The sequence below is a fragment of the Callospermophilus lateralis genome, chromosome 9, assembly GCF_048772815.1.
Source record: "Callospermophilus lateralis isolate mCalLat2 chromosome 9, mCalLat2.hap1, whole genome shotgun sequence".
Lineage (NCBI taxonomy): Eukaryota > Metazoa > Chordata > Mammalia > Rodentia > Sciuridae > Callospermophilus > Callospermophilus lateralis.
Window position 1 is genome coordinate 91,416,499 of NC_135313.1, and position 26,268 is coordinate 91,442,766.

Genomic DNA, 26,268 nt, shown 5'->3' on the forward strand with positions numbered 1-26,268 from the left:
TGGTTTAGTAGTAAAAGTTGATTACCTGGACCAGGGTTGTGGCTCAGTGGTAAGGCACTGGATTCGATCCTCATAACCACATAATTAATTTAAGTGAAAATAAAGATATTATGCTCATCTGCAATTTTAAAAAAAAGTTGATTACCTTACTGGTATGACTAGTTGATGGAGTTTATAAAGAAATCAAAATTTTAACTGAAGTTAGTTTTAATAGAATTAGATTAGCTGTTTTAATCAATGACTTTTATAATTAAGCTTTCATGAAATTATTTTTTTAAATCCTTATACTATATTGGCTTTGCTTTCCAATGATGTCAAAATTTGAGTAATTTTAAAAAATATTTTGTTTTAGTTGTAGTTGGACACAATACCTTTATTTTATTTCTATGTGGTGCTGAGGATTGAACCCAGCACCCCGCATTACAGATTCTTTTATAAAATTGTGTTGGTTAAGATATTAAATTGGAGTTGCTTACTCCACTTGTCAATGGGCTGCTTGTAGAACTTAGTGTCAAAAGATTAAATGTATTAGGGATGTTAGATTACTATTTACAGATATATTCATAAGGAACTAAAATATGCTTGGAGATAAGAAAATAATACATGTGATAGTTTATCTGAACCATCATTTGAACTAAAACTTTTTCTGTGAGGAAATTTTTACATGGAACTCTATAAAAATGTCTCAAGTCCTTTTATTGTCGCATGGAACTACAAATATTCCCTGAAGCCCATGTTCTACCAGATTCAAAAATACTTCTTGAAGTTGCTGAAATAGTTTCTAATTTAAGAATCATGAGGAAAGAGATGGTGGAAGACAAATTTTTATCCTCCCTTTTGTGGTGGGCTGCAGAAGCCAGGCATGGGGAGGGTTGTGTATTAACAGTACCTATTCTCCTTTACTATGGTATTTCTTTTGATATTTGAAATAATTTTAAAGGATAAAAGGCAAATCACTATCAATATATAAATTTAATGTGAAACAGTATAAGGTACCTGGATAAATGAGTAAAAACAAGAGAGACAGGGTATCTTTTGGATAAATTAAATGCACATATTTGTGCAATGCAGTATTATTTGGCATTTAAAAATAAATTAAGTAATTTATTTACAACGTAGATTAAAAATATTGTTATGTTAAAGCCAATCACACAAAAACACATATTGGATGACTTTAACATATATGAAATATACAAGATGGTCAAATTCAGAGGGACACAAAGTAGATTAAATATTTACCCAGAGCTAGGAGTGAAGGGTAACTTGATGGTAACAGCTAAAAGGTAAAGGGATTCCTTTTTGGGTAATAGTTAAAAGACAACTCTTGAGTATACTAAAAGCCATCGGAGTGTTCATTCTAAAAGGGTGGATTTTATAGTATGTGGATTATATCTCAGTAAATCCATTTTTTAAAAAATCAAAGAGAATGAAGTCAAATTCTTTTGTCTTTCTGCTCTAGCTATCCTAGTTCACTGCTTCCTCTCATTGTGGCCCCAAGATGACTGCTATAAAATAGGATGTCAGATTTCCAGTTCAGGCCATCATGTTCAAAGCAAAATGGTAATCTGAGAATCCCTTTGTCAGTGAGGATGTTTGTTGATGCCTCCAGCAGAATTCCCAGATGTCTTGTTAGTCAGGAGGAATAGAAGACTAGCTTAGACCAATCATAGTTCAACTCTGGTTGATTAAGAAGGACAGGAAGAAATCAAAGCCAATGGCTATCAGATATTGGAGCAAACTGCCATGTAGTGTGGGATCCAAGGACCTCAGCACTTTATGGGAAGCTTCTTTGGAGGTTATGGTTATTAATGGGAAAATTATTCTGACATTTGTTAGAACAGTAAGGAAGAAGACTTTATTTAAGACTGATAGGAGTTGCCTCTGTTGTAATAGAGACGGATGAGCTAGGTTCCAAATACAGTAAGGACAAGTAAGGATTTATAGCCAATGAAGAGGTTAATAGATGGAAAACTAGAGATATGAAGTATAAGGGATCCTTGCAAAACTGACCTAACAGAATTCTTGCCAAAAACAGGTCAAAGACTTACACATCAAAAGTGGGGAATGAGGAACTTGCTTAGTTATCAAGGATAGGGAGATTCTTGCTAAGATGGAGTAATAGAGGTCTGGCATGAACAGGAGATCACATAAGGACAAGGTCAAGGCTTAGTTGAGAAGAGAGCTCAGGATCCTGGATTAAAGTTTGATCAAAAGAGAAACCTGTCTTTCCTCAGGTTTAACGTTTTCCTTTTTTTTTTTTTTTTTTAGCATTTTATTAAAAGCTGACAAGTTTAAATCAAATAATTTTATCTGCTCTTCAATGCAGTATAGGTTGTCCGTCCACCCGCCCCCCCCCCCCGCCACTACTTCTACTTCAGAAAGTATGATGTGCACCTCTTCACTTAAACAAATCTGGCCTGGGATTGTAGCTTAGTGGTAGAGCACTTGCCTAGCACATGTTAGGCACTGGGTCAATCCTCAGCACCACATAAAAAATAAATAAAGTAAAGGTATTGTGTCCACTTATAACTATAAAAATTATTTTTAAAAATTAACAAATATTACAATATATTATCTTCATTTATATTTTCTTTAAATAAGATATAGTGTATAATCTTTGTTAATTATGGAAATCAGACCTTCATTTAACAGGAACATGATAAATTTCAGTAAATAGTATAATTTTGAACACATGCATTTTTTGTAACTTCTAGAAAACCTGAACCCACCATAACCAAGATACTGATTATTACCAGGACCTGGCATTTCACATACTGCTCAAATAATTTAAAATCTAACAATGTGGTGACAATTTTGATTAGAATAAAGTCAAGATAGTTAAAATGCATGTATAGCACATTTTTAAATGCAAATCTATGCAATTCCTAACTTAAGAACCTAAAAGAATCCTAGAAGTTCATCTGTTACATAGATATTTTGGTACTCTGAACACCTTTCCTCCTAGGAATCAACATCATAATGATGGTTTTTATCTTAGTCTCAAGAGCCTGTTTAGCCAGTTGTGTAATTTACCTTTGTAATATTAATAGTAACCACAACCCTCTCCAAAGCACTAACTTGGAAGAATTGGGGAGCTGGGAACTTGAGCTTTGGCATAAGTGATTCTGGTAGTGATGGGAAGTTGGGTGATATCAGTGGAGGGAACAATGGCAGAAATGGCTTGCTTAGGAAGAGAAAGGGAGTGCATTTTAGACTACGGATACAGTGATCTTAGTTTATAAATCCAAACTGGATAGTTGTAAATGCACCTTAAAAACACTTCAACTTGACATGTACTTTTTGAAAGCCTTATCACAGTAAATATAGCTCTTTAGGCAAATGTGTACTTTATTAAAGTGATTCAGTTGCCATGACAACACATCCAGAATTTATAGCTTCTTGTTTTGAGAGGGCTCTATTTCCACTTTGTGAGGCACCAAAATCCAAGGCTAAAGTTCTTACCAGCCTCTAATCTCATTGTATGAAGAATTTCTGTTATTTAGAAAATTTAGGCATACAAAATATAGCTTGCGAAATCAGTCTTGTCACATTACAGTCATATGCATTAATTTTAAATACATATTTTTCAAATTTGAAAGCCCCCATTTAAAATTTTTTATTAACAAAGCTGCATAATATTAGTTTGACAGCAAAACATAGTCATCCAAAAACAAGTCTTCGTAACCTTATTCCCACTACTTTCCAGTTTTTTAAAACTGTATTTTTCTTAGTATTTCAAATCCCTTACACCAGGGGTTCTTAGTTTGTATTACTGCTTGTGTTGTAATTTTGGCTGTGATCAATTGCTTCCTCAATATAGAAGGTAAAATTTTAGTTCTTTCCCCCTCTGCCCCACCTTCACATACATATATTTCCTCTATTCTCATCTTTCTGTCAAAGTGGTGATAGTTTTACTAATTTTTTTTAATTTTTATTATTGGTTGTTCAAAACATTACATAGTTCTTGACATATCATATTTCATACATTTGATTCAAGTGGGTTATGAACTCCCATTTTTACCCCGAATACAGATTGCAGAATCACATTGGTTACATATCCACTGTTTTAAATTTTGCCATACTAGTGTCTGTTGTATTCTGTTGCCTTTCCTATCCTCTACTATCCCCCCGCCCCTCCCCTCCCCTCCCATCTTCTCTCTCTACCCCATCTACTGTAATTCATTTCTCCCCCTTGTTTTTTTTCCCTTTCCCCTCACTTCCTCTTATATGTAATTAAATATACAAAATAGTTTTACTAATTGTATAGCTACTTCTACTAATTTTGGCTTGATCCACATTTGCTATGTATATTATTAGAAACGTGTTTAAAATATTTACTAGTGAGCAATGTGAGATCCTATGAATTTTCATTGTGATATATCAATACATTGCATGATGTTAACATCAGGATAAACATATCTAGCTCCTAAAACATTTATCCTTTCTTTGTGGTGAAAAATTCGATATCCTTTCTTCTAGCTTTTTGAAATATACAGTACATTACTGATATGACTGTCACCTCCAGTGTTCAAAAGCACACCAAAATGTCTTACTTCTAACTAGAACTTTGTAACCCTTTATCATGTTTTATTTCTTCTATAACACATTTTATTTTATTTTCATTTAGTAATTGTTAAAGTTTTTGTTTTTGTTTTTCTCTTCTTTTGCTTAATTGTTGGTGTACCTATCACTAATTCATCCTCAAAGCTTTCCCTTGTTATTTCCCTTGTTATTTTCTTACTGTCTTTAAACATTGGGCTTTGTTAATTTCATCTTCTTAAAGAAATTTTCCCTGAAGCCTCTGATCAACTCCAGTCTAGACTGTTGCTCCTTAGGTGTGCTGCATAGTTTTCATCCTAGAGATTTTCTTTTTCTCCTTTGTTCTGAACCACCTCTTTCCATATTATTTTCTTTCTTTGTTTACTCTCTTATTTTGCTGGATCAACTTCCCCAATAAGCCTCCCCAAAAAGAGGTTCTTTGGAGGTAAATTATTTGAGTCACTTAGATATTTGAAAATATTCATGTTCTTTATACCTGATTTTTAATTTGGCTGGATATGAAATTTGTAGAAATCTGTTTCTCTAAAAATTTCTTTTATTGTTGTTGAAAAATCCAATGCAATTCAAGATTTTTATCCTATTTTGATTCTGAGAAATTTTTTCCTCCTTTCTCTGGAATCTTTATCCCCAGCATTCTAAAATCTCATAATGATAGGCCTTGCTCTGGGTTCATTTTCATTCACATGAAGGATAAATACTTTTCCATTTTCCATTGTGAATACTCATACCCATATGATCAGTGAAACTTTTTCTTTGATTTTTTTCTTTCTTCTTCTTTCTCTGCATTATTTCCTAGAAATGTTATTTTTCACATATTGCTCTCATGACTTAGTTCTCTAATTTTCTTGTATTTTATTTATTTTTTTCTACCTACTTTTTTGGACATTTTCTCAGTTTAATAACCAGTGAATTCTAAACTTCTATTATATTTTTAATTTTTGAAAGCATTTTTTCCATTCAGTGTTTCATTTTTATATCATCCTGTTTTTGTTTTATAAATATACTCTTTTCTAGCCTGCACAGTTAATATATTCATCTGTGTTGTGTTCTAAAAATGTCTGGTAATCTTGGGTTGTTTGCTTCTGTTTACATAAAAGATACTAAACACTGACTATGCTAAACCTTGTGCATAGATATGCTTATAGACTATGGCTGTCAATTAAAGGTGATCTGATTGGGATGTTTTGTTGAGAACCCCTAATATTAGTATCTTTAGTTGTTTCTTTCCTTTTTTTATTTTTATGTATATTTTTTAGTTGTAGATGAATACACAGTATCTTTATTTTTATGTGGTGCTGAGGATCAAACTCGGTGCCTCATACATTCAAGGCAAGCGCTTTACCACCTCAGCCCCTATTTCTTTCTTTTGTTTTTGTTTTTTTTTTCCTCCTTTTTGGCTGGTCATATTCCCCAGAAAAGAATCACTTTTTATGATTCTGCTCTTCTTCTTAATGGACATAAGCCTATTTGTCTCTTTGGGATATATGGAGGTAATAAAGCTAAGAGCACACATATACATATACACACACGTGTGTGTCTGTACATGTGTATATACAAACATACACATACACACAAACACATATAACTTTGTATGTGGTTCTGGGGTTTCGGATACACGTGTCAGCCAAGTGCCTTTACCATTGAGCTACAGCTCCAGTACTTTATCATTTATATATAATATTCATTTAATCTCCATGATTTTTGCACAGTATGCCTACTCTCTGAGTCCTTTTGTGCTGCTATATCATAATACCTAAGATTGAGTAATTTTTAAACAATTGAAGTTTATTTGGCTCACAGTTCTGGAGGTTAAGAAGTTCAATATCAAGGTGTGCACTTGTGAGGAGGGACTTTGTGCTGCATTGTCCTATAGTGGAATATAGAAAGACAAGAGAATGTGAGAGATCAAGAGATTGAATTTGCAGCCTTAAGCCCTTTTATACTTGGCATTAGTCCACTTAAGAAGGTAGAAGCCTCATAACCTAAACACCTCATATTAGGCCCTACCTCTCAACACTATTGCATTGAGCCTTAAGTTTCCAATCCATACTTTTTTAAAATTTGTTTTAATTAGTTATACACAACAGTAGAATGCATTTATGCACTTTGATATCATACATAGATGTGGAGTTCCAGTTATCCAAATAAATTGTTTTACCCTATCTAAAAAATAATTCTAATTTTCTGCTAGGGTGGTCAGGGAAGGTACCTGTGATGTGGGATCCATAGAGAGAGGATATGGAACAATGTTATACACAATCAACTACTTCAGCATTCAGCAAGTCCTCCAGTTCTAGCCATACTTCATTCTCATTCCCTAGGTGCTATTTCCTAAGCCTTTATAGATGACTATAGCATGAACCAGGTGCTTCTTGACTTTTTTTTTTTTTTTTTTTTTGCCAGCTTCGGATCTCCCAGATTGGCTAATCAGTTATTAGGCATCGTCTATTTATTAGCTTTGAAAGTTTTGTTCCTTTTGATCTTTCTCCAATTTTCTTTGTCCCTGTACAGTTTACTAAAATTTAAAAATGGCATAGAAAACAAATGTCTTCCACTGTGGTAGGCCAAACTATACCTGACTGGGTCTGAGTCCCTGCTGAGCGGGTGTGGCATCCAGTGGTCATGCTGCTGGATACTCTTGGTTTTCTAGGTTTTGAGTGACTGTGTTTTCCTGCACGGGCATGCCTTTCTACATCTCCATGGGTGGAGCTATGCTCACCTGGTCCTTTGTAATATTATCCCTTGCCCTGTTTAGGATAGAATGTTCCATGGAAACGCCTTTTGTGTGTCCCCTTCTCTTACTGGGCCCTGGGGTGTGGTCTTCCTAGATGTCAGTCAATCTGCTGACAGCAGACATCATGAAGCTAGGCTCAGCACCTTGAAACCTGACCCCTTGCCTCATTTGAATAGTTTCTCCTCAATAAAAGGGTCAGCACATGCGCGTTCTCTCTCTCTCTCTCTCTCTCTCTCTCTCTCTCTCTCTGGACTCTTAAGGTCAGAGGAGCCTTCACAGCACCCCCAAAGAAGGTATTTCTGTCTCTTATTTTGTTTCACGCAGCCCAGTTAGCCCAGTTCCCCCGAAGTGACACCTGAGAGCTTTGGTCATGAGCAACCTGGCATTCCGCCTGTCATCTTTATACAAAACATTTAAGTAACTAGCTTTTAACAGTTAGAATATACTATATCCATGTTTAATTAATCCTATCCACTTTAAATTCAATTCCTATTTAAGTTACTTCATGTTGACTTCTTACTCTTAGTATGTAATTTTTCCTAAAGTTAACTGATTAAAAGCATATACAATCTGAGCTTTCATGATTTTCTTTCTTCTACCACACATTTTCTTCATATTTCCCTCTGTTCTTTCAGACATTCCTCCTGTGCTCTTGATCCTGTCACTTCAGGCTCTTCTGGAATCTTCTCTACCTCAAAAAAAGCCAAATGCCCTTATTTTCTATTTCTCCTAGACTGTTCTCTTCTTTAACTGCCTGTTAGTAAGCCTACTAAGTTCCTTAAGTTAAAAAAGTAAATAAACCCGGGCTGGGGATATAGCTCAATTGGTAGAATGCTTGCCTTGCATGCACAAAGCCCTGGGTTCTATCCCCAGAGTCAAATAAATAAATAAACAAACCCACCCACCCAAGTGAGCAAGGTGGCACATGCCTGTAATCTCAACTATATAAGAGGCTGAGGCAAGAAGATCAAAAGTTCAAGGCCAGCCTGGGCAACTTAATGAGATCCTATCTCAAAATTTTAAAAAGCGGGGCTGGAGTTGTAGCTCAGTGGCAGAACGCTTGTCTAGCATGTTTGAGGCTCTATTCAATCCTCAACATCACATAAAAACAAATAATTTTTAAAAAAAGTAAAAAATGGTTGGAGATATAGCACAGAAGAAGAGCACCTCTGGGTTCAATCCCTAGTCCTGTCAAAAAATAAATAAACAGGCAAACAAATTTTCCTTAAATCTTAACTTCAGTCTCAGACTTCTTATTCTTCTGCAGTCTTTCCTTTAAAAAAAAAAAAAAGCCATTATTTAAAAAAAATTTTTTTTAGTTATAGATGAACACAATACCTTTATTTTATTTATTTATTTTTATGTGCTGCTAGGATTGAACCCAGTGTCTCACATGAAAAAAATTTTTACTTTCTGTTTTTTCTTTAACTCTACACAGTCTTCTTTAAGACTTTTTTGAAAGTCAACTTCTAAGCAAAACTATCTACCCCTTCTACCACACCCTACTTGACTAACCCCTTTCCATGTTGTGCTTTATTTTCTTTTTCTTTCTAATTCTTGTTTTGTTCTTGTTTTACCTCTCATTTCTCACCTCTTCTCCCTCTTTTTTCACATGCCCCTTACATATTGGCTTCTACTTCCTTATACTGCCCAGAGAAGAAAGCAGCTGAAAGTTGTGAGACCTACTGATGTTAATACAGAGACTTGCTGATTTTTGAGGCATTTTTTTGCTTTAAAAATGACATGATTCTTAAATAAAATTTTTATGACATTAATATAGTTTAACTTTTAATATTTAGGCAGGTGCAGTAAAGGATTATATTAAGATGATACTTCAGAATGATTCACTTAAGTTTCTGGTTTTTGCTCACCATTTAAGCATGCTCCAAGCTTGCACAGAAGCAGTTATTGAAAACAAGGTATGTTGACTTTGTTATGTTAAATAATTTTTAGAATGCAAATTTGTACTATTCTAAAAATTACTTGTAGTCTCATAATTTAGGTAGGATATTCCCCCCTTCTTCAGATGATGTTTTATAAAATTTATTATTTTAGAAATAATGTATTATTAAATTTTTTTTCAAATTATACAAATGCTATATTATTATGATGTACTATTTTATCTTTCATGCCAATTTTTAAATTTTCCTTTGATAAATTTATTTGAATTCATTAATCATAGGTTGCTTGGAAACAGTAATGTGAATTCTGTTTTTTTCCTAGATATACCATTTGAGAGTAGTATGTTCTTTAACAATTAAAAGTTAAAATTTTTTGTTTATCTGCATGGTGTCCTTTGAATGTGGGTTATGTAGACGAAAAAAGGAATCCAGCCAGTATTATCAACTAAGTACTTTTACACCTTTTAAACTTCTAGGAGGTATTGTCTATAGAAAATGATTCATAAGATTTAGTATACATGAATTTGAAACAGACGGCCCATGTGACTTACCAGATTAGTGCTACCAAATAAGCTGGCTCTACCACATTTTCTTTAGTCAACACTAATTTCCAATGGTTCTGTCAGCAACAGCATCATCCATTTTTTTTCCACATTTATACCTGCCATCTATTCTCTTTAAATGATGAGAATTTCTAGAGATGTTCAGAAATGGCCAAAAGAAATTCTCTGACAAATATGTAAGCTTGCTAAACATGCAACAACAAAGCCACTTGTCATTATAGGCCAGTTTTTTAAAATCAGGAATAAAGCCATGTTTTTTAAAAAAAACTTTATATCAATTTTTTAAAATGTTACTCTTGTGTCATTTATTTATTTATTGTGGTGCTGGGGATTAAACCCAAGGCCTTGTGCATGTGAGGCAAGCAATCTACCAACTGAGCTATCTCCCCAGCCCCTTTATATCATTTTTTTAAGAATTAACTATTATGTTCATTAACATTAGCCAAAGAAGTAGTCCTAGTATTTCCTCCATAGAGCACATAGAGAACAATGTAATAAAGTGTTATACATTAAAAGGTACTTTCTCATTGATTATTCTATAGTATCTATACAACACCTTGTGAGGTGTTAATTAAACTTAGAAATAATTTTTAAGTGATAGAGCAATAAAATTAGGTTCATAATATTTTCTTATTCCGATTCTATTACACTTTAAAATTACTAGAATCTATTCCAAGTATAATGATCTGCCTCTTTTTCCCACATTCATTTTACTAGTATGTTTAGAATCTCATTTAGCTTTACTATATTTTACTAAAAGTTAAAAATGTAGGTACTCATGGGGTAGAAAGTGATTTTTCTCCCAAACTTTCTTACAAACTGTGTATTTTTTTAGAAAGACCCTTAGAAGATTTTATAATCTCTCTTAATGAATAATAAATGGATTTTTAGTTTATTTATTATTTGCTTTGTGGAGATAAAGTTAATAGTTGATATTCTATTTGATGTTAACTTGAATTATTCTCTTTTAAAAGTGAATATTTCAATGTCTTAACTACTTAAGGCCATACTTTCTGTAGACGTGCATATTTGAATGAGACTATTTGAAATTTAGGGCTCATAATTGTTTTTATGAAGGTGGATTATTAGTTATTTTTAGCTTTTCAAACACTTCTTTGTCACAACTGAAATTATTCTTAAAGACAGCACTGTTCAGTTTAATAATATTTCTCAACTTTTAAAAAAATATATGTGGGTATCTTATTTCACTACCTGAATGGAGATGACCATACCATGTTTTTCTTTGCATTTTAACATTGTGAAAAAAGAGAACTCAAGGGCCATATTTCCCAGTTAATATTTGAGCTGTATTACAGTATTACATTCAGTATTCTTCTTGAATCCTTGCTATGTGAGCAGAGTCATCTTTGTTCTAGCATGTCTGACTGTGCTTTTACTTTGGAATCGGTGATTCTATAACTTTAAAGTTAGTCTGATCCATTGTTTAAAGGTTGCATATCAATTTACATAGAATTTTTTTTTCTTTTTTGGTACCAGGGATTAAACTAAGGGGCACTCGACCACTGAGCTACATCCCCAGCCCTATTTGTATTTTATTTAGAGATAGGATCTCACTGAGTTGCTTATCAGCACCTTGCTTTTTTTTTTTTTTTTTTTTTTTTTTAGTTATACATGGACACAATATCTCTGTTTGTTTATTTAATTTTTTATGTGGTGCTAAGGATCGAACCCAGTGCCTCATATGTGCGAGGCAAGCACTCTTCCCCTGAGCTATAACCCCAGCCCAGCACCTCCCTTTTTGCTGAGGGTTGCTTTGAACTCACAATTCTCCTTTCTCAGCCTCTCAAGCCGCTGGAATTACAGGCTTGCGCCATCGTGCTCAACCAGTTTGCATAGAATTTTACTAAAAATAACCATTACCTTAATTCAAAAAGATGTGTGGAGCTCCTGTTGTATACAAGGCATTTCCCTTGACACTGATGATATAAAGATGAATTAGATGTAGACCCTATCTTTAAGTAGGCTTTTAATTAAAAAATAAGACATACACTAGTAAGGCAATATGTAAAAATGTGGATGTATAACCGATGTGATTCTGCAATCTGTATACGGGGTAAAAATGGGAGTTCATAACCCACTTGAATCAAATGTATGCAATATGATATGTCAAGAGCTATGTAATGTTTTGAACAACTAATAATAATAATAAAAAAAAAAAGAAATTGGAGCTGGGGATGTGTCTCAGTGGTAGAACTCTTGCCTAGCATGTGTGAGGCACCGAGTTTGATTCTCAGCACCACATAAAAATAAGTAAATAAACTTAAAGTACTGTGTCCATCTTCAACTAAAAAAAAAGTTAAAAATAAAAGATATTGCCATAATATAGGAAGCTATTAAGAAACTTGGTAATAATTTTTTTTATAAAACATTTGCCAACCTGTCATCTTAACTAATTTCCATTATTTTGTATGACCATAAAATAAGCAGTACAGTTTATAATATGAGAAGGATGCATAGGGGCTTGACCTAATTTTGCCATTTATCTTGTTGACGCCAGACTCGCTACATTAGGATAGATGGAAGTGTTCCATCTTCAGAAAGGATACATCTGGTTAATCAATTTCAAAACGATCCTGATACTCGTGTGGCTATTCTAAGCATTCAGGCTGCTGGTCAGGTAAGAAATTTCAAGTCTCAATTTGATATGAAAATGTCACTGAGATAATAAAAAGGCCATTAACCATAATTTTGGTCTGTAAACTATAGTGTAATTTTTAGTTTGTCACTGTTTTTGCTATAAGTAGCTTTATATCTGGATTCTAGTTTTAATATTTATTCTATTTTATAGAATGCTAAAAAGTATAATAGAAAGAAGCCTCAACATTTTTGACTCAAATCTTCCTAAATTTTCAAGTAAAGAATTACCCAGCAGAGTATAGTTAATTTGATTGTAGTGCTTTACTATGACCTTTTTTCCTTCCTTTGAATTTTCTCAAAACTTTGTTATACCACTTATCTTACTTGGTTATAACCAAGTTGATCTGTGAGACAACATGGTCTGGGAGGGAGAAATTCTTTTGTCCAAGAACTTGTTTTAGAGTGCTCTGATGTGTAAGTAAATAAAAACTCAGATTAAGAGTGACTTAAACATAAAAAATTTCATTCTCTCTTACAGTGAGTCCAATCCTAGAATGGTGGTTCCACAAAATCCTTAGGACCCATGCCTCTTCTGGCTTTCTGCTTTACCACTCCAAACAAGTATCTGTAATCTAAGAGGGCTGCTAGAACTTCTCCATCATATCTGTAATTCAGGCAATTGCCTGAAGGAAGACCCACTACATCTTCTCACTGGCTTGCAGTTAGTCCCATGGTCACTTCAAACTTACAAGGGAAGCTGAAAAGAGTAGTCTTTTCCCAGTACCTCTGATAAAATCCAGGTGTTATGTTATGGAGGAATAAGAGAAGAATAAATATTAGGGAAAGCAATGACAGTCATAGCCACACTATATTGAGGGGATCTTTCTGTCCTTTTTTCTCCTATATTCTAAAATATTCCTACATAAGTGTTTTAAGTCAGTACATTCAACATACAGAAAACTAATTGAGAGTACTTCTGTGCCTGCAACCTAATATATAGCAAAGATCTGCTTCTACTCAGCTAAATGATTTAAATAAAATTGTATATATAGGGCTGGGGTTGTGGCTCAGTGGTAGAGTGCTTGCATAGGATACATGAGGCACTGGATTCGATCCTCAGCACCACATAAATGTAAAATAAAGATATTGTGTTGATTAAAACTAAAAAATAAATATATTTTAAAAAATAAAATTGTATATATAAAGAAATTCTGAGAATGAAGCATTTCTGGAACTCACAAGGAATTCAAATTAAAAGGAGGGTTATCCCAATACTTCTGTCATGTTGCATTGTATGTCCAGTAATACTAAGAAAAGCTTAAAATTAGAAATGGGGTATTTATAGCAAGGTAGGTGATACATAGGAGAAAACCAGGCAGGATAGCCTGGGACTTTTTCAAATTAAAAATACAATTAAAAAATAAATGACTTTTTGAAGTTAAGAATGTACAAGTCACTCCCATATTATTCAAAGCTGTGCTCCTGAAGACCTGTTATAATTCAAGACTCTTATACTTTGAAGACTAATATCTTCATAGGAATAAAGGAAAGTAGGAAGAGCTTTGTTCTTAGCACTGAGAATCTTACATTATAGGTTAACAGCTCTCAGGATGATATAGAGGAGTTGGGGATATAGATCAGTTGGTAGAGTGCTTGCCTCAAATGCACAAGGCCCTGGGTTCAATCCGCAACACCACCAAAAAAAAAAAAAAAAAAAAAAAAGATGATAGTGATCTTGACAGCATATTTTCTTTTATTCTTATATGGTCATGTGATCCTTTTTACAAGTTTAAAGGTGTTCCTCTCTAAATGCTACTTCTTATTTTTCAGCATCATCTCTAATATTTGATAGTACATTTGGTCCTAAATAGCAGTGGGTTTCAACATTGTGTTTATTCGGCTCTATCCATGTTTTTGTTACTTGTAACCTATTTTATAAAGTGACTGGTTTTCAATGAAATTTTCAGCTTGAGACCTAGTGCTCCATTAAATGAATGCTAATATGGGTTTGTTATATGACACAAAAACATTTTAAGTTAAAATAATAACATTACAAAAACTATTCACTCATAGAACTTTCAATGCATGTGAACAACACCATGGATTAGACCATCTTCCTAAAGGTTGGTAGATTTTCTGACCACTGCCTAATATCGTTCACTACTATAGGGCCATAGTATAAGCATTGTTTACATCTCACTCAGTCTACCAACTTTAACATCATGCATCTTTGACACAATTTTTATTTGAGGAAATTTGCATTATTTCATATTGCTTATACAATAAGACAGTTCATATTTTTATGTCACACTATTTCAAATTCATGCAAAATGCAGTTACAAAAAAAATGTTGTTGCATTATATATATTGAGACATAAAGCACTAAACTTCAATGTCTTCAGGATGTATCATGAGAAATTTTATAGGTAGAAAAAAGTATCACTGAAGACATGATTTTCTTACTTTATAGTACTGCAGTTTGAATTAAATGAAGAGGATGTCGATACTCTCTGCCTAGTTGCTATGGATACCATGTATTAGAAATTATATTCACCTTTATTATATATTTTATTAGATTTTCTAGTATTAAAGTGAATCCAGTCTTCATCAAAGAATGAAGTGATTTTGTTTATGTATATCCATCAACCTGAAACATTTTGAAACATCAAAATGTCTTTTAAATATATTTTTTGTAGTTCACTTGGCTGTCTTGCAATAAGCAATCTTTTAACTTTTTTGAATCTTCTTAATTTGGCTTAAAATGAACAATTGATTTGTTTCTAAGTCCTCTGATGATCTCTATTTAACATATTCAGAAAGACTTTATTGTATATGACTGTTGTGTTACAATTTTTAATTTATTTGCATCTCAGTTTCTTCACTATCTTTTGCTTAGGGTTTAACATTTACTGCTGCAAGTCATGTTGTATTTGCTGAGTTGTACTGGGACCCTGGACATATAAAACAAGCAGAAGACCGTGCTCACCGAATTGGACAGTGCAGTTCTGTGACTATTCACTACCTTATTGCAAATGGGACTCTGGACACCCTTATGTGGGGAATGCTGAATCGAAAGGTAGAACTTGCATTTAAACCAAGTTACTAACTTGCTTATTATGATCTATAGCCTGAATCAGTTAAGAAGCTGAGATTTGGCCTGGGGATGTGGCTCAAGTGGTAGTGCGTTCGCCTAGCATGCATGAGGCACTGGGTTCAATTCTCAGCACCACATAAAAATAAAATAAAGATATTGTGTCCACCTTTAAAAAAAAAAAGCTGAGATTTAATGTCTTCAGGCAAAGTACACCAAGGTAATGATAATAGAGATCATAGTGCTTACCACTGATTCTACTGCTTCAGAACTAGAAGAATAGGATCAGTTAGCAAGGAACCTAATATTTGAAACTCCAAGTTCTTTTTGTAGCCTAAGACTAAATCCTTTCCAGAAAGATTCTTGAGTTCTGATCTAATATAGACAAAGGACATCCTTACCCAGACCCTAGAAAAGTTAGGAATGAGCTGAGTATGGTGGCACACACCTGTAATCTCAGGGACTCAGAACATTGAGGCAGGAGTATCACAATTCAAGGCTAGTCTGGGCCAGTTAGTGAGACCTTGGATCCAAGTAAAAATAAAAAGGACGAGGGATATAGCTCAGTGGAAAAGTATACTGGGATCCAATCCGCAGTACCCAAATAAAAAAGAAAAGTTAGGAATGGCATTATTTGCTCTGTTCTCTAAACTATCTCTTCTCCCTAATCTTGGAGGATGTTTATAGAAAGGGCTTGACTAAGTATTAGAGGATTTCTGTCTTAATAAGTGCTATTGTAACAAAATACTGTATACTGTTGACACAAGGGCAATAGAAATTTATTCCTCACAGTTGGGGAGGTTAGAAGTTTGAGATCAGGCTGCCAGCATGGTTGGATTCTAATGAGGGCCCTCTTCAAAGTTGTAGTCTGCCAGCTTCTTGTATCTTCACATGATAGAAAGAGAACTCTCTGGGGTCCGTTTTATAAGTGTAGTATTCCCATTCATGAAGACTCCACCTTTACCACATAATCACTTCCCAAAGTTCCAACTTCCTAATATCATCACCTCGGGAGCCAGAATTACATCTTAATGGATTTTGGGAAGCAGCATAAATATTCATTCTGTTGTAGTATTTTTCAATCAGGGAGTATAGATATTCAAAATGGCCTATTATCTCTAAGTTAAAATTCAAAGCATATAAATATTAAAAGCTTTGTGAGAAAAGCAAATATTGTAACGTTTCTAGTTAGATCTTTCCCTCATTAAGCATAGAAATCATTGAGATGGTAATTTGGTTGTAATTTTGAATATCTATACTACTAAAGTTGGAATAATAATATTCTCTTAGTGGATAACTTATGGTTTAAATGCAAAATCAAGTTACTACTGAATGAATGTCATCTGTGAGATAAACTGTTGTAAAATTCATATGTTTTTTCATCTTACAGGTCCGGGTCACTGGGAGCACATTAAATGGTAGGAAGGAACAGCTTCAGGCTGAAGAAGATGATAAGGAAAAATGGGATTTCCTGCATTTTGCTGAAGCATGGACTCCAAATGACAATTTTGAAGAGCTCAGGAAGGAAGTTTTGTTCACTCATGTAAGATGATTTGACTTGTTCTTTTCTACTTTTTTAATATCCTGAAAGTATAACTTTATCTTATATGGTTTTAAGTAGTAACTCAATTATTCAATGCTCTTAAAAGGGGTCTTCACTTAAAGCTGGAAAACCTCATAGAACAAAAATTAACATTGATCAGAGGCTGCTACAGTAGCTTTTATTTTCTAACATTTCAGCCTTTACAGTTCAGCTCATTAATTAAATAAACTGAATAGGATCCAACTTTCAGAAGAAAATATGGGAGGCTTTCTTTATGTTATGGTTTGGATGTGAGGTATCCCCCAAAAGCTCATGTGAGACAATGTAAGAAGGTTCAGAGGAGAAATGATTGGATTGTAAGAGTCTTAACCCAATCAGTGAATTAATCCCCTGATTGGGGTTAACTGAATGATAACTGAAGTGGTGTGGTATAGGAATTGGGGTGTGGCTTTGGGATATATATATTTGTATCTAGCAAGTGAAGAACACTCTCTCTGCTTTCTGATCATCGTGATGTGAGCTAGTTCTCTTTACCACATACTCCACCATGATGTTCAGCTTAACCTCGAGCCCTGAGGGATGGCACTTGCCTTCTTTGGACTAAGACCCCTGAAATCTTGAGCCCTCATATAAATCTCTTCTCCTCCATAATTGTGCTGGTCAGGTCCTTTAGTCACAGCAGCAAAAAAAAACTGACTAAAACACTTTATGACTGAAAATAGGGGAAAGCAAATGAAATTTGCTCAAAATGCACAAATCGTAAGGGAAATGAGAGATGTATTTGTCTATATCAAAATCAAAACTTTCGTTATACAAAATGTCCTACAAATAAGTTATAGTCTGAGTAAAGACTTTGAAAATACAATATCCAAAGTATATAAGAAATTTGTACAACTCAATACAACACAAGAAAATCAACAGAAAAATAGGCAAAGACTAAAGAGAAGACCTTCCCAACCAATAAATATAATAATTTCCACCTTACTAAAATAAGGCAAATTCTAAAAATAACTTTTTTCTTTTGTAATTAGCAAATAATATATGGTGTGATAATTTCAAATCATGTGTCCATTCTTTCCCCAAAATCTTTCATCCAGTGGTTTTAGCATTCACTGATGATTTTTGCCTGAAATAGTTTCAAAATGGTGGTTTTCTAATTCTATCATTGCTTCCATATTTATTAGCTGTTGTTTTTCTACAAAGAAGAAATTTATTTTTCCTCCTTTAAAAAAATATCACTATAAAGTTGAAGATTCTTTTATTTTTGTTATTAATATTTAAAGCATTATAATCCTTCACTTTTTTTTTCTTTTTTATCTTTAAGCTTGGATCTGTCCTGTGAAAGCTCCTTTAAACTGTTGTTTTGTTTTGTTTTGTTTCTGTAAACACTCCCATAATTCCTGAGTAGTTCTTTCTCTTTTTCTGGCACACAAAATATTCCAGATTCACCTTGAGTTTTCCTTGCCCCAGGCTTGGAACTGACCATTTCTTTAATGAGCCTTTCCTATGAAATAATATTTACAAATTAGGATTGTTAAAATTCCTTTTAGGTATCATTGCTTCTAGACTCTTTTCAGTATACAGAGTTACATTCATATTTGCATGGAAAAATAGATATGTATGTATGTATGCATTTTTAAGTCATAAAATCCTACTAATAGCTTCAGTTAGAATCCAGCATCACCAGTTCTTCTTCATCTTTTCTGTCTATACAAATAAAAATATTTATATTTTCCTTAGCCAACAGTGAAAATTCTGAATCTTACCATCATCAACATATTTACTCAATAGGTGAATAGATACATAAATTGTCATAAGTGCTATTTAGAAGTTAATGTGAATCAAATTAGATTTATATGTATCACATTACCACACCTGAAAATCAACACGTTATTTTTTAAAGGCACAGCACACACACACACACACACACACACACACACAAGAATACTTACATTTATGTATATGTATAATAAAACATGTAAACATGAAATTTACAAAATTGGTTGCCTCTTGGGGAGGAGGAAAGTAAGTCTAAGAAAGAGTAAAAATGTGATAGCAACTTCAAAGAAATGTTTTATTTCTTTTACTATAGAAAAGGATTAGAAGGGGCTAGGGTTGTGGTCCATGTACTACCAAAAAATATTTTTAAAAAAGAAAAGGAATAGAAGTAAATATGAAAATGTTAGTATCCAATAGCATGAGTATCACAAACATCCTTATTCCTACTATACAAAATTTACAGATGCTAACATTTCTCTAATACAGTAGTTAGTATAGAGTCAATACTAAATACTGTATTAGAGAAATTTATAATTTCATTCTGTTTTCTGCCTCCTAGGCAATATGGTACAGAGTTTGAAGAGTTTATTTTTGGTTTTTTGTTTTTCTTTTTTTTTTTTTTTTTAGTTATCAAGAGGCCTTTATTTTATTTATTTATATGTTCTGCTGAGAATCAAACCCAGGGCCTCACACATGCTAGACAAGCGCTCTGCCATTGAGCTACAACCCCAGCCCCCGAAGAGTTTACTTTTAATTTTCCAAAGAATCAATCAGAAATTGTAGGAACAAAATTAAAATATTTTCTTATAACACAAAGTTAAAATTTTAATGTAAAATTTAGTTCCATTAAACATTTTTATTTGGAATCATACCAAGTTTTTAAATGTACCTTATTTGAAAAGGTAGTACCTTTTTTTCCCTTCAATACTAGAAAGCCATTCTGTTAATTCTTGCTAAAAATTAGAGCGATGATTTCAAAGTTTTTTTAGCTTCAGAAACTACTTTCTTTTAACAATGTTATTTATTTTATAAATAAATCAATAGAAATCCTAGGTCTTTGCAAAATATATAAATAAAACTATGCTCATGGCTGCTTTTTTCTCTAAAGTTCCTCAAATTTCAAATTATTTTTAAGAGTTCATTTCTGTGCTCTCTTCAGCAGGCAGCACATATACTAAAATTGGAAAGACACAGAGAAGATTAGCATGGCCCCTGCATAAGGATGACACACAAATTCAAGGAGCGTTCCATATTTTTTTTAAAAGTTTATTTCTAAGATAGATAACTAAGCATTTGAAATGTATCTTCCCACATGTGTACATATTTATTGTTTTTTAAAGTTTGACTGAAAAAAAACTATCTACAAACAAGGTGAAAGAAAAATTTAGATTTACCAAATCTTACTTTCTTGAGTTACATATATGTCTTCCCTAGTCTAGTGTTAACACAGATTTTCCAGTGCATGTGTTTATACACACATGGTTTTATATAAATTGTATCTTAAAATGTAGGTATCCTGTGTTTTGAGTTGGTCTGCTTTGTTTGTATTTAGTTGTTTGTTGTTTTGCCAACATGCAAAATGTGCTTTGGTTGACTTTAGGTGGGCAATGATCTCTCTATCCTTATGCTCCAGCCTTGTGCATTTTAAGAAATGTTCAGTTTTTGAAAAGGCCTAAGGAATTTAGTGTACCAATGAACATATTTTTTTTTTCTTTATACTGTCAGAACTTCAGCATTTCCAATGGGAATTTTTCTATTTTTGCTGATTTCTTTCTGAGCCTTCTAAAAAGCCTTTAAAAGTTTTTTCAGCATTAGCATTTTTAAGTTACTTCCAGTTTTGTCGTTTAAATTTCACCAAATTATCCAGACTTGCCAGTTGTCATCAAAAACTTCCTTAACTGCAAATTTATAGCAGTTCTAATTGGATGTTTTTTAGCAGCTTGTGGATAGTTCTGTGATATTAGTCAGCATTTTAAGGAATGTTCATTTCATCTCTGTCCCGGCTCCCTGCAGCTGCAACTGGACGGAGCTGGAGCAAAGAAGAGTGACCTTCTTCTATAGGAAGATAGATTGACTATGTAGTTAGCACATGACTCAGCTCAACTTGTCAACCCAGAGATGGAAAGACTGAGAACTCAGCTCAAAGAAGATTAGACCAAGAGCAGAGAGTAAACCTGAGGAAAAGAAATGGTAAACTGAGGGCAGAAAAAGAGTCCAGAGGTTTAGCACCTTGCTTACGTGGCTCCCTGTAGTCTTCTTACTTCTGCCAATTAATCAGATTCTAAAAGCTACAAATCCTGTAAATGATTTCTAGAAAACCAATGAATTGGCAAATTGATCTTCATTGAATTACATTTCAGGTGTATTTACTTTTTAACATGTTGGTCACTGGGCAAATAGCATATGAGATTTTGGCAAATTGTTTTTCTGAGAATTGACCTAGAGCATAATATTGCTGATTATGATTCCTGGGGACAGGGAGATCTGTGATTAGGAAAAGGAGAAGAATGAAATACTTTCCTAGACACAAATTTTGTATTTGTTTTGATGTTTCCTACCTCTTCTGATACTGTGCCCTTCAAAATTACATTATCTTTTTCTGTTTCTCTCTCTCTCTCTTTTAATCAGTGTCCTCTTTCTGTCACATAACTCACCTAACTATTGAGACTGAAAGAAAAATACATAGAACCAATACTAGGACTCCAGTACTGTATACTAGTATAAATGTACTTGTATAAGTTTTTAAAATATTGAAATATTTTGGTAATTTTTTTAGCCATTCTTCAATCCTTTCATTTTACTCCTTCAACTCACCACTAGGACTTTCTGATTCTCTCCATAATCAAGCATCACATGGGCTTCTATGACTCTATTTCAACCCAAGCTTGGCAGATACCTCTCCTCTATCTGTTGTTAAGCATTGGTATTTCAATAAGCCACACAAATTCATGAGTCACAATTCTTTGCCCATCCCAATATGTTTATGTTTTTAAAAGAAATTATTTATTAGCTCAAATAAAAGCCAACTTGAAATCCAACTCAGATGGAGAAAACAGATTTCACCTCCATGAAGAAAGATGCCTCTGCACATTGTGGTTGCCAGTCCCTAAGTAAGCAGTCCTATGTAGGAGTCATTTCATCCCCAGGGTACTGTCTCACATGCAGTCAATTTTCTTTCCACGTCTTCCTTTTTTCATATTTAAAATTTTAAATTGGGGCAGGGGGAGGAGGTCGTGCTGGTATTAGGGATTGAACCCAGGGGTGCTTCTACTGAGCTATATCTCCAGTTCTTTTTTATTTTTTATTTTGAGACAGGGTCTTGCTAAGTTGCTCAGGGTCTCACTAAGTTGCCAAGGCTGGCTTCAAACTTTGATTCTCCTGCCTTAGCCCCCCAAGTTGCTTGTATTGCACCATCCCAGGCTGAGGGGTTTTGATTTTCTTACAGTGGTTTCCATTGAGTTATAAGGTTGGTTGCCTCCAGATGGAAAGAAAGGTATGGATAACATTAGTGTATATTGTCAACTTCCGAGTGATAAAAGGCTGTTTCTACATAAAGTAGACTGATAGGGAGCTGCTTCTCTCTGGTTTTCATTTGGCTATCATCTTCTAAGGGCTGTTCCTTCTTTAGCTGTAGTGTAGGGAACTTGGCTCCTTCTCTTAAACCTCTTTAAGGCCTTTCTATATTCTTTTTCTCCTTTCCCCATTAATTAGATAATCAGAAACATAATGTATCCAGCTATTTAAAGCCCTAGATTACTAGTTGGCTTCTAAGTTCCTTTTCATCCATTATACAGAAGTTAAAAAGTATCCTAAGGGAAACATGGGGCATAAATGATAAGTGGGTTGAGCAAAAAAAGGACTCAAATTTAGTGTGGGTAATGAATCTGACTTCCACTTAGGCTGTGACTCCTTCCTGCTTGGCTTCTTTTCTTCCAAGTTCAGTAAGCCAGAGCTGATTCCATTTTGTTGCTTCATATAGTAATAATCTTTCCATTGTGAAACAGATCTCAAGAAATTCCTCAATCAGCCAGAACAGCTATTCCCAGTCATTTCTTGCTTCGACTGTACTGAAGTCTCTAGTTTTCCGTATCAGTTGTTTTAATTTTATGCATTCTTAGTTCAATATTCCCAGTTTTCCTTTCACTTCATGAATCTCTTCCTGGTTGCCTCCCTTCTTTACCTTTCCTGTCTGCTGAGAGCTTTGGCCTGCCTCATCACAGTTGTCCTCAAGTTCCCTAGTCTTTGTCCTCATAAGCTTCTCAAACATCTTTTACCCAAAACAAAATTATACTTCAAATATCCATATTTACACTAAAAATATATAAAATGATGGCTGGTCTGCTGCAAAAAAAAAAAAATAACTGTAGTTGGGAAGGAGAGCTCCTCAGTATAACTAAAATTTTTAAATATACTCTCAAAAATTAAAAAACAAACTGCATTTTTTATCAAATGCAAACATTGTATGAAATGTTTGTCTTGTAGGCTAAAAAGTTCAAATAAAAAATTATCTCATACATATAAAAAATAACCTTTTTGCCATAGTATAATTGTCTAGTTAAACAAATAGTAATAGTGAAAAGAAAGTTGACCATAGGGGCAGTAGTTTTCATAAAGTCTAAATCTGTCTTGTCCAAAATCTCATTTATGAATATGTTAGGGCACTGTTTTCTTAGGGCCAACACATCTTAAATTAGAATATTTATTTAGTTTACATTTTAGAAAATCAAATAACCCTATAAATACTATGTGATTAGTCTGCACAGTAGCCTAATAATAAGAATCACCATGTAGCCTCATTATTATGGATATAGACATAAATACCTGATAATCATAACATTTCATATTGTGTTACTTTTGTCTTGTTTACCTTTGTGACTTAAGTAATAAGAATTAACCTGTATGGAGAACTTATTCTATGTAGCCACTATGCTAAATCCTTAATATTCATCATCTTATTTAACCTTCACAGCAACACTAAGAGGCAGATAGTTATCATGCCCCACTGAGTTCAGAAGGGTATTGCAATCTGCCCAAGTTTGTACAAACAATAAATGGCAGAGCTGGGATTTGAACCCTGGCCCTTTTGCTGCAAAGTCATCTCTCATACCTTTGCCACACTCTAGTAGATGCTTTAGAGTTAGCACATTGTGAGCCCTCCATAAATATTTGAGAAATATACAAACATTGAAACACTTTGGTTTGGTTTTGCCAGTGTTTATGAGATGTGTACTCTGCACAGGCATTCAAAGATCATCATATAAACATTGATTAAGATTATATGGAATGAAAATCAAAACCACAATGAGATACCACTTCACACCCACTAGGATGATTAAAATTTAAAAAGAAAATAAGTACTGGTAATGATATAGAAAAATTAGCACATTCATGCAGTATTTGTGAGACTGTAAAATCCTGCAGCCATTTTGAGAAAGAGCCTAACAATTTCTTAAAATGTTAAGCATAAAATCTGTATGACCCAGAAATTCTATTCTCAAGGGAATTGAAAACATATGTCCTCACAAACACTTGTACATAAATATCACAGTGGCATGATTCATTATAGTCAATGAGCTAGAGCTATCCAAGTGTCCATAAATTGAATTGATGAACAAAATGTGGTTTATCCATACAATGAAATACTTTTTGACCTTAAAAAGGAGTGAAGTCCTGAGAATATCATACTAAGTGAAAAACAGACAAAAACGCTACATGTTGTGTGGCTCCATATATATGAATTGGCCAGAATAGGCAAATCCACAGAAACATAAAGTGGCTTGCCAGGGGCTTGTGGGAGGGAGGGATGGGAAGTGATTTCTACCTAATGAGTATAGGGTTTCTTCTGAGGGTAATGAAAATGTTCTACAATTAAACAATGGTGATAGTTGCACAACTATGAATTTACTAAAAGTCATTGAATTGGACATTTTAAAAGGGTGAACTTATGGCATATAAACACTTTTTTAAAATTACATCTCAATGAAATTGTTTTTAAAAAGACATGCTAGTCTCTGCGGATGCAAGGATGAGGAAAATGGCTAATTCTCCTTTGGAGCCCACTCTTTAGTTAGGAGAGGTAATTATAAACAAATCATGTAATGCAAGATGATAAATGTGAAAAATTGAGGTATGTAAACTAGACTCTGGGAACACAGGACAGAATAAATAACCACTTGGTGGATGTGGGAAAGTTTCCATAAGGAAACATCTGAATTAGATTTAGAAGGATGAGTTCAAAGGGAGTGAGTAGGTCCCATTTCAGGCAGAAAGAATACCCAAAGCACAGCTATGTGAAAAGATATCAACTATTTTAAGAATGGGAAGATCATATGAATGTATAAGTGTAAGGCACACAAGAAGTGTCAAAGGAGAGAAGAAGCCTAAAACTTGGGTACTAACCAGATGGAGAGGAGCCCATACATGACATGCCTAGAAGTCTGACTTTATCCTGGAAGAATGTATTGTTATTGGAAGTGTTTTGTTTGTTAGTTTGTTTTTGTTTTTTTCTTTTGTGGTGCTGGGGATTGAACCCAGGGGCTTGTGCATGCAAGGCAAGCACTCTACCAACTGAGATATAAACCCCGCCCTCATTGGAAATTCTTAAGCAGATGAATGACATGATTGGATTTTTGTTTTCAAAAAATAATCATAGTGGCAATGTGGGAAAAGAGTTGGAGGGGAAAAAGACAGAAGTTCTTGAAGACAGTGTTATTGGGAAATGGATTATTTCTGCCCAGATTCCCATCCAGTTTCTGCCTATAGGGAAAATATTTTTCTTTCCGTTCCACTTTTAGGCTTTTTCCCCTTGATTGTGGTAGCACTCTTGGTTGGGCTACCACAGTTCAATTGGTGGCTTGCTGTGATTCCCCAGAGATATGCCCCTCTTATGCTTGCTGCTTCTGCCTTGAGCAGAGTGAAAGGGCATGCCAAGGCCCATCTCCTCTGCTGCTAAGGTAAGAAATAGGAAATTTAATTTTGGCCTTGCAGTGTAACCAGTTTTTTTTTTTAATGTACCTCTTACCTACCCCCCAAAAAATTATGGTGCTATTAGGCCTTTACAGGTCTATTAGTTAAGCCATTTCCTTTGTCAGGGATTCAGAGGGTTATCAGGAGCCCTCAGTTCCACCCTAAACTCCTAATAGTAGAAGTGAAAAGAGAGAGGAGAAGAAACAGTTCATACAGTTCAGAGTTAGAATCAACAAAATGAGGCCTAGTTGGACTCTTTTCTAATACTAACATTTGCAGAGAGAGTAGAAGGAAGAGATTGAAGCAGGCATTTAAGGGAAATGCCACAGTAAAATGCATGCAGGTAGATAAGAAGAGGACAAATTGAAGTAATGGGAAGAGATCCAGTTTAGTCAAACTAGTCCATCACAGAGGATTCCATAGTTAATGTGTGGCAAGCTGTTAAGAGCAGAGACTGTGACAGTAGGAAAGGCATGGCTTAAAGACAGAGATGAGGAATTCATTCCAAACATCCTGAGTTTGAGGTGCTTCTG

The 26,268-nt window shown here is 34.1% G+C and overlaps 1 protein-coding gene and 1 non-coding gene across 2 annotated transcripts in view; both read left to right on the forward strand.

Moving 5' to 3' along the window:
• The window catches only part of Zranb3 (zinc finger RANBP2-type containing 3), a 231,218-nt gene that overhangs the window by 164,209 nt on the left and 40,741 nt on the right, over positions 1 to 26,268 (forward strand). The window contains exons 9-12 of the mRNA XM_076866057.1: positions 9,094 to 9,213; positions 12,277 to 12,396; positions 15,253 to 15,432; positions 16,838 to 16,990. Of these exons, the coding sequence (XP_076722172.1) occupies positions 9,094 to 9,213; positions 12,277 to 12,396; positions 15,253 to 15,432; positions 16,838 to 16,990 (573 nt within the window). The remainder of the gene's footprint in view (positions 1 to 9,093; positions 9,214 to 12,276; positions 12,397 to 15,252; positions 15,433 to 16,837; positions 16,991 to 26,268) is intronic.
• LOC143407660 (U6 spliceosomal RNA) lies at positions 19,916 to 20,026 on the forward strand. The gene has a single exon (XR_013092402.1). It is a non-coding gene; the product is annotated as a U6 spliceosomal RNA (small nuclear RNA).